Source organism: Chiloscyllium punctatum, chromosome 49 (genome assembly GCF_047496795.1).
Source record: "Chiloscyllium punctatum isolate Juve2018m chromosome 49, sChiPun1.3, whole genome shotgun sequence".
Taxonomy (NCBI): domain Eukaryota; kingdom Metazoa; phylum Chordata; class Chondrichthyes; order Orectolobiformes; family Hemiscylliidae; genus Chiloscyllium; species Chiloscyllium punctatum.
Window position 1 is genome coordinate 47,294,055 of NC_092787.1, and position 12,437 is coordinate 47,306,491.

Sequence of the window (12,437 nt, forward strand, 5' to 3'; positions counted from 1 at the left end):
GGTGGAGGCTGTTACAATTACAACATTTAAAAGGCATCTGGATGGGTATATGAATAGGAAGGGATTGGAGGGATATGGGCCGGGTGCTGGCAAACAGGACTAGATTAGGTTGGGATATCTGGTCGACATGGACAAGTTGGACTGAAGGGTCTGTTTCCATGCTGTACATCTCCATGACTCTGACTGACTGAGGACTCTACACTGAGTTCATTACATAGAAAGTGAAGGTGTGATAGGCACTTTTATATCAAAATATCACATGTTGTGACATCATATAACTGTCTGAAAGGTACAAGACTGTTGGTTTGGAATCTATATCATTCAAACAATTCAGGGAAGAGGTCAGAACATCGGAAAAGTCAAGTTTCATAGTATAGTACATTTATTGCCATATCCTGATAAGCCTCCAGAGACACTCCCTCAAAGAAAGCCATTAAGTTTGATTGACCTGACTGCTACTTTGTGAATTTGTTTTGATCATTTACCAATTATCACATTAAGATCAGATGTACAACAGTTTTGATCAGGCTTGATGTTAATAGAAAATGGATTATTTCGGGTTAGCCTGTTCAGAGATGTTATTACATATGTTTTGGGGCAAGTGAGATTTGAACCTAGGTCTCCATGCTCCGGGATAGGGACAATACAACTTCACCATAAGTGGTTTGGGCTATCCGCACTGAAAATCATGGCATCAGTGTGGCAGCAGCAACAGCAGATTGTGTTACACTTCACCTTCATCATTAATTACATTATCAGTGGCAAGGCAGTTCAACATGTCACTGTTCAGAGGCAAGTGACACAAGCACTTAAGCATAATATGTCACTGCCTATTTCAAATTTATAGGCAGTGTTAAGTTAATATCACATTTCAAGTATTCATGAAAATAAATTACGATTAACAAGAAATTAGCCACTTGACCTTTACTGAGTCTTAATCTGTTTTTTTGATGAGAACAAAGGGAAAAATGAGAGAATTATTTAAGGACCCAGGATTTCATATTGAAACAAACCTTGACTTATGTGGTTCAAAATTATATTGCATCTAAAATAGCCATGGTTAAAATATCCTTCCATGATTTTAATTGAGGGTCTGGTATAACCAGTTCCTCCAATAATGATATTCATGACAGTGTGATAGGAGCACTAACTGAAGCTGTAAATCAATCACTACTGTACTCTTTCAAGCTTGAGTGTGGATTAGTCTTCAAGAAATGGAGAAATCCTGTTCCATGTTTGTACTTAAGGATCCTATCTGAGGTGAAGGCGTTGTCCTATAACAAGAGGTTGAGTAAATTGGGCTGACATTCTCTGCAGTTCAATAAAATGACAGATGATCTCATTGAGTCATACAGGATTCGGGCTTTAAAGGCCGACACTGAGAGATTGTTTCTGCAGGTCATGGAATCTAAAGCACAGGGACAGAGTTTCAGGATCAGGGACTGATCAATCCAGGTTGAGATAAGAAGAAATTGCTTCACAAAGAGTTGTGAATCTTTGGAATTCTCTCATTGAATCCTTACAATGTGGTAGAAGGCCATTCAGCCCATCGAGTGCATACTGCTCCTCCGAAGAACATCCCACTCAGACCCAGCCCTTACACTGCCCCTGTAACCCTGCATTCCTCGTGGCTAATCCACCTGACTTGCACGTCCCTAGACACAATGGGGAAGTTTAGCATAGCCAATCGACCTCACCAATCCATCTTTGGAATGTGGAAGGGGATCTGAGCACCCAGAGGAAACCCATACAGACGTGGGGAGAATGTGCAAACTCCACACAGACAGTTACCCGAGGCTGGAATCGAACCTGAGTCCCTGGCGCTATGAGGCCGCAGTGCGAACCACTGAGCCGCCATGCCACTTCCCGCAGAGCGTTATTAATGCTCCATTGTTAAATATGTTTAAGACAGGGATGGATTGTTTTTGGTGTCTCAGGCCCACCAGGCCTGCTTTGCCATCGAACATGATCGTGGCTGATCTCGGGCTTCAACTCCACTTTCCCCATGCCAATGTCTCATCTCAATTGTGCCAACTAAAAGCCAAATGGAAGCCAAGTACTTTCCCAGAAGACAGAAGGTTAAAGTATAGATTGACCATTGTATTAATGAAATATCAGCACAACTACACAAGCTGTTGAGTTGGAGACAGTGGGGGATTTATAGCTCCATGTGCAGAAAAGTTGTTTTTCACTGTAGAATTGTTGTATGCTATAAGTTATGTTAATATTGGGCTCAGCCTCAGATTACAACAGGATCTGGACCAGATGGGCCAATGGGCTGAGAAGTGGCAGATGGAGTTTAATTCAGATAAATGCGAGGTGCTGCATTTTGGGAAAGCAAATCTTAGCAGGACTTATACACTAAATGGTAAGGTCCTAGGGAGTGTTGCTGAACAAAGAGACCTAGGAGTGCAGGTTCATAGGTCCTTGAAAGTAGAGTCACAGGTAGGTAGGATAGTGAAGGCGGCGTTTGGTATGCTTTCCTTCATTGGTCAGAGTATTGAGTACAGGACTTGGGAGGTCATGTTGCTGCTGTACAGGACATTGGTTAGGCCACTGTTGGAATATTGCATGCAATTCTGGTCTCCTTCCTATCGGAAAGATGTTGTGAAACCTGAAAGGGTTCAGAAAAGAGTTACAAGGATGTTGTCAGGGTTGGAGGATTTGAACTGTAGGGAGAGGCTGAACAGGCTGGGGCTGTTTTACCTGGAGTGTCAGAGGCTGAGGGGTGACCTTTTGGAGGTTTACAAAGTTATGAGGGGCATGGATAGGATAAATAGGCAAAGGTTTTTCCCTGGGGTCATGGAGTCCAGAACTAGAGGGCATAGGTTTAGGGTGAGAGGGGAAAGATATAAAAGAGACCCAAGGGGCAACTTTTTCATGCAGAGGGTGGTACGGGTATGGAATGAGCTGCCAGAGGAAGTAGTGGAGGCTGGTACAATTGCAACATTTAAGAGGCATTTGGATGGGTTTATGAATAGGAAGGATTTGGAGGGATATGGGCTGGGTGCTGGCAGATGGGACTAGATTAGTTTGGGATATCTGGTCGGCATGGACGGGTTGGGCCGAAGGGTCTGTTTCCATGCTGTACATCTCTGTGAATCTATGACTGGCTTCAATCTATGTCACACTGCGTAGCATAGATGGAGGTCATATGCCCGTTGTGATTCTGTCAGGTCTTTGTAAGTTCTGCTTAATTCTCATGACAACTCATGTCTGATGAGTTACTATCGGCCTTTTCAAACTTAATCCCCAGACGTAAGAAGGTGAGTTATTTTACTTGCATTGTGAAAAACACCGTTGATGTTTCCAGTCAATGGCCTTTCAGTAGAATTGGAAGATGTCAGCGATGATTGACACTGAAGCAAATATAGAGATTGGGAGACAGAGGAGGATGTGTGTGCAGGTATACGAGGTGAGGCTTCCTATTGGTGTACTCGCTGCTGTGAACTTGTAAAGCTCTTCAACTCTCAAATCTTCCTGTTCTGCTGAAAATTTGTAAACGTGAAACATTAACTCTATTTCCCTCTCCACCTACAAAGTATTTCTAGCATTTTATGTTATTGGTTCCAAATTGTGCCATACACTGTATTGTGTTTTTTTTGCATTATTTTTGATTTGGGCATTATTTACCTTTTATATGAAAACATTTGGCCTGATATGTCAGAGGAGTGGTAGTGATGATAGTTAGGGAAGTTATGGAGGGTTTCCCTGAATGTGCTGTGGAGTTTTACCCCAAGAAGTTTGTGCCAATTTTCTAAAGTAGGATTGGCAGCTTGCAGTCCAGTCAGTCCGTCTTTTGGGTGAGGAAGGCTTAGGAAAAGGACTCGAAAGTAGCTGTGGATAGGTTTATTGGATTTTTGGGGGACATGGTCAGGCCGGGTATTTAATGGGTTCAGACAATGTGGCAAATGGTCAGGGGAGAGCTGGAGATTGTAGGGTAGATTGGGACTGAGTGCAAATAGATAATGAAGGGGAGTGCCTGGTCATTCTGGGAATGGGTGGGAACAGTGCAGAGGGATACAGGAGGTGAGGATGTGGGGCTGTGGGCTCATTATGGGGTTAGTTTCCTGGACTTAGAGGAAGCACTCACTGTTCTCCTGATCTTAAGCAGTGCCTTAAAGACATTTATTCGAAGGGGATAACCTTTCTCGTTGCTTTTATCTGACAGGTTTCTCAAGTTGGTGAGAGGGAATCTGCCTAACATGGGTTGACCAGAGATTCCATGTTAAAATGAAGGCTGACAGCCTCGTTAAAAAGTTTCATCAGCTATCTAGGGTTAGATTGATCTCCACCCTGCACCCCTCCAGCCCCTCATTCTGTGTCTGTTTCACTTTTCTTCCATGTTTATTTCCTACTAAATCCAAACTCACTCATTTTCTAATGGGGGTTAACATTAACATTATAACTGGATGTCCATGCTGATGTAACTGCTTTCTTTCTGTATGCCTGTTGTTATCGGACTCATAAAGGATGAATTATTTTGCCAGAATCCAACATGGCTGCCAGAATGTTGTAGATTAGAGTGGTGCTGGAAAAGCACAGCAGGTCAGGCAGCATCCGAGGAGCAGGAAAATCGACGTTTTGGGCAAAAGCCCTTCATCAGGAATAGAGCAATGCTGGAATGTTGCCTGATTGCAGTGAGGCAGGGTTTGTCTGGATTGTAATTGCTCAACATGTTTTCCAGACTGAAACTTCCAGTCTCAGTTTTTGAATCTCTGTTCTATTCACGATGTTTAAACCAGTCATCAAGAAAAGAAATGTGTTATTGATTTTGTATAGTTAGTGTCACTGTTGCTGATGAAGCTTAACTGACAAATGAGAAATTAGCATAATGTAAACATATCAGATCAACAACATTCCAATGACTTGTATATTGATGATTTCTTGAGGATTGTTTTTCTGTCATTTGCAATTTACTGGTTTCACAACACCATCAGCTTCATTCTGATATATGTTGCAGCTAAGACATTGTCTGTTTATAGAGTGTGGAACCATATTGAAATAATAGAGAAGGCTGGAAAGAATTTACAGAATTTGACATTGCTTTTGCCTTTCTTGCTCCCTTAGTAATAGCTGTGCAGGGACGAACAAACACATACTTAAATAGCTACTTTGGAGGGGCAAATGTCCTCTTGAGCCCTCTGAGAAAGTACCTGTCTTCGTAGAATGTAGGATCAGAAATGTACTTACAATAACTCAGCATTAAGTAATGATGAGTGATATTTTTCTTCAGAGAGAACACAGGAGTGGTCAGTGTAGGTAATGGAAAGATATTCATGCAATTGTTTCATAAACATTAAAAAAATGTCAATGAAGAGAAAGTGATGAAGGCACCCTCCTGATATAGAGGGAAGAGTTTAACCTTGATATTTAACATTTTCTGGATCTTGGTGCACTGCGTTGCAAACAAAGTGACTATTTGACCATTCATATTTGCACTGGTTTAACTCCTAATGTTGAAGACTCTACTTCTATCCCCTAAGTGTAGAAAGGATACCTCTGGTCCAAATGGTGCATGTGTTCGGCATCTGTTGCATTGATAAAATGTGTTCCCATCCAAGAGTCAGAACGATGAATAATGCTGAGTATTCGACAGTTTTTCTCAAAGTTTGCTTTATTTCCAAAATGTGCAGAATATGTTGTTGACGAAATGAGACCCAAAAGAATGCGTGCTGAGTTTATTGAGACAAAGGTTTGTGTTTCAGGAGCATCTCCTCGGAGGCTGGAGGAAGCTTGAAGGAGGACTGATTCATAAGGCGCTGAGTGACCCAGAGAGAGTGGCACACAGACAGACACTGGTCCAGTTGTTGGCCCAGGCACTTGGCCTAGCAGGATCCAGTGACTCCACAGATGGCTATAACCCAGAGGCACTGGTTAGAGAAATGGAGGTAAACTAACAGAAATGTTTACGTTTTTGTGTGTTGAAAGTCAACGATTACTTTTCAGAGTTAACTTACAAATGGAATTGTCCTTTCTGAGGCTGTTATTGGGAGCTGTACTGAAAGCTTGTTTTGTGTGACAACTCTCTGAAAGTGGTGGTGGCGGCGGGGGTGTGGGGTGGGGGGGGGAGGTGTCTTTTGTACATTGTTTATAAATGGGAAGTAAGTGACTTGTGACATCACAACTTCTCCCACACTTCACCTCTGCCGTGTGTATCTCATGATTATAGAAAGCTCAGGAGACAGTAAAAGTGCCGGGATCAGCTCAATGATCAATCATGTAATGCAACAAGTTATTGCTATAATTACAAAGCCAGTCATCAACCACTTTCCATAAGCCAGATGGTTTTTTTATGACTGAATACTTCATCCTGTTGATCAGTCACACTGAGAGGTTTGCTTAGCTTTGGGAGTACTAAGTATTTCCTCCCTACCCCCTTCCCCCCTCCCCTCAGCAATCCCAACCCTTCATTACCTCAGAATGCAGTGTGTATGTTTGTCCTTGTTTCAATAAAAAACCTCTTTCCTGTCTAATTTCTTGTATTTATGTAACATGGAAACAATGCTTTTGTCAAAATGAAATCACGTTTCACCAATTTAATGGGATTCCTTGAGAGAGTAACATGCGCTGTGTGTAAAGGAGAACCTGTAGTCACACTGTACTTGGATTTCCAGAAGGCATTTGAAAAGTTGCCACCTAAATATGCAAATATGAGCTCACTCCGGTGTAGTTAGCTCGCATACAGGCATGCGTAGGAGATAGACTGGGTGGCAGAAAACCGTGTGTAGGCATAAATGAGTGCTTTTCTGTTGGCAGGATGTCATAAATAGGAGTTCCACAAAAGTCTGTGCTGGGGTCTCCGCTATTTACAACTGATTTTAATGACTCGAATGAGATGAGGGATGGCTGAGCAGTGATGCTTGAAGGTGGGAAGCAAATTAGGAAGTTAGGAATAAGTTAGGAAGAAAATTATGTTGTGAAGAGGACCTGAGGAGAATGCAGGTGGGTTTAAGTAGATTCTGTGATTGGATAACAATTTCCCAGATGGAGGTTCGTATGGATAAATGTGAAGCTGTTCACTTAGGTTTGAAGAATGAAAAAAAAGGTGTTAATTAAATAGAGAACTCTGATGTGCAGAGGCACCTAGGTGAGTGCATGAGTCACAAATGTTACACGGATACAGCAACTAATTAAGGCTAATGGAATGCCAGCCTTTATTATAAAAGGAATTGAACATAAAAGTGAGCATGCTATGCTTTAATTATATTGGTAGAACCACACCTTGAATTCTGAATGCAGTTTTGGTCGCCTTGTTTCAGGAAGGCTGTAAATATATTGGTGATAGTTCAGAGGAGGTTTACTAAACTTTAACCTGGTTGTCTATTGAAGAGTGGTTGCCATGGCGTGGAGGTACCAGTGTTAGACTGGGGTGGACAAGGTCAGAAACACACGACACCAGATTATAGTCGAGCAGGTTTATTTGAAATCACAAGCTTTTGGAGTGCTGCTCCTTCAGGTGAAATGAAGCGAAGCACACAGGCATAGACTTTATAGGCAGAGAGATCAAGAGATCATACAAATGGTGTGAGTGGAGTGTCAGAAGGCTGAATAATAAGTCCCTGCAGATAATCAAAAGTGTCAGATGAGGTGAGTAAAGAATGGTTGGGCAGAGTGACCCTGTTTCCACTAGAGTTTAGAGGGCTGAGGTGACATCATTGAACTATACAAGGTAGATGTGGAAATTAGTTTTCCTCTTAATGGGAGGGTCCAGAGTTAGGAACAGTGCTTACAAATTAGGGATTGCCCTTTTAATATAGAGATAAAGAGAAATTATTTTCTTTGAGGTTGTCCAACTTTGGAACTGTCTACCTCAGAAAGTGGTGGAGGCAGAGGTTTTTACTGTTTTAAAGCAGGGTATTTGAGTATTGTTAAGACAGGCAGGTAGAATTTTCTCAGGCAAAGGAATGCAAAGTTATTGGGGATGGCTGGGAACGTGCAATTGAAAATACAAACAGTTCAACCATGATCTTATTGAAGGGTGGAGGATGCTTGAAGGGCTGAATGGCCTATGTCTGCTCCCAATTTGTCTGCTCACAGGAGTTGAGGAAGTTTTGATGGCTAAGGGTTCATACAAGGACTCAAATTCCCAAAGCACACTGCTGGTTCAGGACCCTGACATCAACAGTGATGAGCAACAAATATTAACCTCACCATTGATGAATAAAGAAAAGTAGTGCTCTCCTGATACTTTTCTATTGCGGGATTATTGTCAACTTGTTGATGAATATGAAGATCCTACCACAATATCATCAACGCTGTTTTAGAAAGATCTTGCAAATCAGTTGAGAGATTGAAACACTAGCTTGCTCATGTTATGAATGAATTCCTCCATTTTCATCTGGGCTCAATGACTTAGTGTCGTGGGTTGTTTACAAGCGTCAGGCGTACTCCTTTACTACAAAATATCCAATTGTGCTCAATTATTATAATCACTAAGACTCTTCATTGTATATACTGGGTACTGTGATCTTGCATGTTCCTCATGAGCAGTCCAAATAAGTCCTCTACTTTCAAGAGGCGAATTGTGAGCCATCACATTATTATGCATTGATGAATATAAGACCATTTTTTCAGGGAGTAGTGATGATCATTCGCTCCTTGTAATATTAAAAATAACAGCCTGTATTAACTTTGTTCCTGAAGGATGCTAAACTTTGGAAGTGAGGCCCCATTTCATCAAATTCTGTGGAATTGTTCAGACACAGACCTTTTATCTTTCCAAAAGCTATAAAAGTGCTCATGACTTAAAGTCGTCACACTTTTTCTCCAAAGTCAGTACTTGATGAGCAGTATTTCTTCTGATTGAGTACTGGGTAGCCTGAAGACCTGTGTCTCATGCCTGGTCACAAGTCTGTTCCCTCATCATGAACTCTGTTCCTCCAACTAGCAATTATCTGAGACTGAACTGGCTTGTTTGCAACTTCTTTTCTTCACTCATGAAGCATCGGCATCACTGCTGGCCAACACTGCTGCCTTTTTGAACTGCTGCAGTCTCCACGTGTTGTAGGTAGAAGTTTAATGTTGTTTATGACTGCAAGATGAGCTTACATTCCTGCCACGACTAATACTACTCATTTTCACCTTTGTAACAGATATATCTCAGTGTCTTTGCTGCTGAAACCTCCACTACTTTGTTTCTTCTAGACTTGATTACTCTGGCATTCCTTGCTAGCATCCCATTTCCAACTGGCCTTAACATTGAGGTCATTCAAAACTTTTCTGCCATTTTGTATTAGCTCATGGAACGTGGACCTTATTATTTGGACCAACATTTATTGCCTGTCCCTAATTGTCCAGATGGCAGTTAAGATTCACCCACATTGCTATGGGTCTGGAGTCATATGCAGGCCTCACCAGGTAATGATGGCAGATTTCCTTCCCTAAAGGGCTTCAGTGATCCAGATGGGTTTTTATCATAATTGACAGTGGTTATATAATCACCATTCCAGATTTTTATTGAATTCAAATTTCATCATCTGTCTCCTCCCAGAACCTTAACCTGAGCCTCTGAATTATTAATCCAGTGACATTATCACTATGCACTGACTCCCCGCTAACTCACCCTAACTTCCTAAATTCCTCACTTCATCCATCATCTCTGTGCTTGTTGACCTTCATTACCACTCAGTTATGCACCACCTCAATTTAAAAAGTTTCATTGATAATTTTGAATTCTTTCATAGTCTTTCCCTATCACTAGTCCCACAACCTTTTGAGAAAACTGCACTCTCCCAGTTCTCTCCCAATTCTATCAATTCATGGTTTCATTTTGTACGCCATTGGTGGAAATATCTTCAGCAATATAAGATATGGGAAGCGGAAATTGGCCTTTCAGCCCATCGCATCTGCTCTATCTTTCCCCCACAGCCCTTGATTCCATTACTGTTTAAAAATCTGTTTATCTCCAGATTGAATGATCCAACCTTGCCAGCCCTCTGCGGTAAATAATTCCGTAGATTCACAAACTGCTGAGAGGAGAAATTCCTCACCACCTCTGTCTTACATGTGGGATCCTTATTCTGAGATTATGATCCCTCACCTGAGATTCTCCCACAAGGGCTAACAAGCTTTCCCAACTATCCTCTCGAGTCTCTAAGAATCTTGTATGTTTCAGGTGGTCTCTCATTCTTCTAAACTCCTAATGAGTATATGCCACATCTGCTCAAACCTTCCTCATAAGTCTGTCCTCTATATCTGGTATCAGTCTTCTGTGGACTGCCTCCAATGCCACTGTATCTTTGTATAGAATAGAGACAAAAACTGTTCACAGTACTCCAGCTATTACCTGACTAGTGCCTTTTATCCTAAGCTTTGAAATTTCTTTCTAAAACCTCTCCATTTCTGTAATTCCCCTTTTTCCTTTGAGATGGTTTTTAAAACCTTTTTGACCAAGCTTATAAATGTTTGCACTTACATTTCATTGCACAACTTAAGATTACATTGTCCTGTCAACATCCTTGTAAGAGTCATGGGAAATTTTAACTCCATTGTCAGGCACTATTTAAATACAAGTTGTTATTTGTTTAGGGTGAGAGGGGGAAGATATACAAGGGACTAAGAGGCAACTTTTTCACGCAGAGGGTAGTGCGTGTATGGCATGAGGAAGTGGTGGAGGCTGGTACAATTACAACATTTAAAAGGCATCTAGATGGGCATATGAATGAGAGAGGTTTAGAGGGATATGGGCCAAATGTTGGCAAATGGGACTAGATTAGGTTAGGATATCTGATCAGCATGGACAAGTTGGACCAAAGGGTCTGTTTCCATGCTGTACACCTTTGACACTATTCACAACCATTTCCTCAAAGGAGGAATTACTCCACCTTCAGTCCTTCAACCCTTTGGTCACAGCATTGTTTGACCAGCTGATGTGCTCCCTGAACTTAACTACCATGAGGAGGTCTGAGCGGAGGATTACCACTATGTGACATCTCGTGTGTGAGAAACACCATCCCTGTAAATTGCTGTATTGGGAGTTAGTACTTACAGTATTCCTAGGAATTATTGTTTTTTAACCAAGTTTAACTGCATCGCAACACCATGAAAGGTCAAGGGGAGACGGATCTCCAAGCAACCCCTTTCTGAGGGTCTAGAATACATCAGCTTTCAACATTTTACTGATTTTGTATTGTAGTGTAGACAATTCATTGCGGATAAAGACCTACATTTGTATTATCAATTTATACAACTTTAGCATGTTTCCAAGTTCATTTGTAATGCAGTTTCATGCCAACAGCATGGGTTCAATTCCCACACTGGCTGAGGTTACCATGAAAGACTCTCCGTCTCAACTTCTTCCAGTGCCTGAGGCTTGGTGACCCTCTGGCTGAAGCGCTATCAGTTGTGGTGCTTTAATGAGAGAGCAACCCTGCGGTCAGCTAGGACTATGGAGAAGTTTACCTGTACTTTTACAACAGTTGAATACTTGTCAATATGTAGAGGCAAGTAAAATGTGGGTAACCTGGCAGTCAATTGGCAGAGAGCAGAGCCCACCCACAACATTGACAATCAGATGATCTTTTGTATTAGTGTATTTGTGAATATTGACCAGGACATGAGGGACCAAGTGATGGCTAACACTGAGGAGAAAGGAGATCAGAATTGCCTGCCACCTTGTGGATTAAGTCTATGAAAACAATTGTCCAACAGCAATAATTAGTAGCAACATAGTGAAGTTTGGTAACATGTTCTGATTGGGATCAGGGTTAGAGTTAGAGCAGTGAACACTGGAACCATGATGGAATTGGGATTAATTGCTTATTATGTTCTGAACTTTGATGACGGTTTCTCCAAGATGAACCTGTTTTCTTCCTATTGTCAAAGGTGTATGGATCTTGGGGTATTTCCTTCAGTTGTGATCTCACTGTCTCTTGAGCAGGATTCTCTGCTTGGCAGAGAAAACACATTTTTCTCTGATTTTGTGGATAAGATTTACATACCATAAAATGCAACGTGAATCATCTTGGCGTATGTAAAAGGACAGTATTTTTTGCTGATACCAAAAGTCATGTGTTTGATGTATAACTTGACTCCTTTTCAGTCATGGTTTTCTGTACTCTCGTTAGTCAACACCCTCAGGTTTTCACTGTATAGATACATATTTTACTTCCCTTATAAGTTGGCACAAGGGATCAGGTACATAATCTGGGCTGTGTTACAAAGGTTCAGGAATTCCGTGCACATCCACCCACTGTGTCAGATGCCAGTGGTATTTCAGAATGGTGATCACCCACACCCAAACTTGAGATTCATTTTTATAAATGACATGTAATTTGGCCATTTTTGCGAGGAATGTTTGAGGCTTCAAAGGTAAATTTTTTGCATGGACAGCCACAAGTACAGTAATCAGGGTATAATATTGAAGGCCAATCCTTTCCCAGTGGATTAACTTGATTGCTAGTTTGATGAATCTAGAACCAATATCATTGTGATTG

The 12,437-nt window shown here is 41.4% G+C and overlaps 1 protein-coding gene across 4 annotated transcripts in view; it reads left to right on the forward strand.

Moving 5' to 3' along the window:
• Window positions 1–12,437, forward strand: part of abca2 (ATP-binding cassette, sub-family A (ABC1), member 2) — a 548,786-nt gene that overhangs the window by 243,515 nt on the left and 292,834 nt on the right. For all 4 annotated transcript variants that reach the window (XM_072566424.1, XM_072566423.1, XM_072566425.1 and 1 more), the window contains exon 7: window positions 5,709–5,891. In XM_072566424.1, coding sequence (XP_072422525.1) covers window positions 5,709–5,891 — 183 coding nt within the window. The remainder of the gene's footprint in view (window positions 1–5,708; window positions 5,892–12,437) is intronic.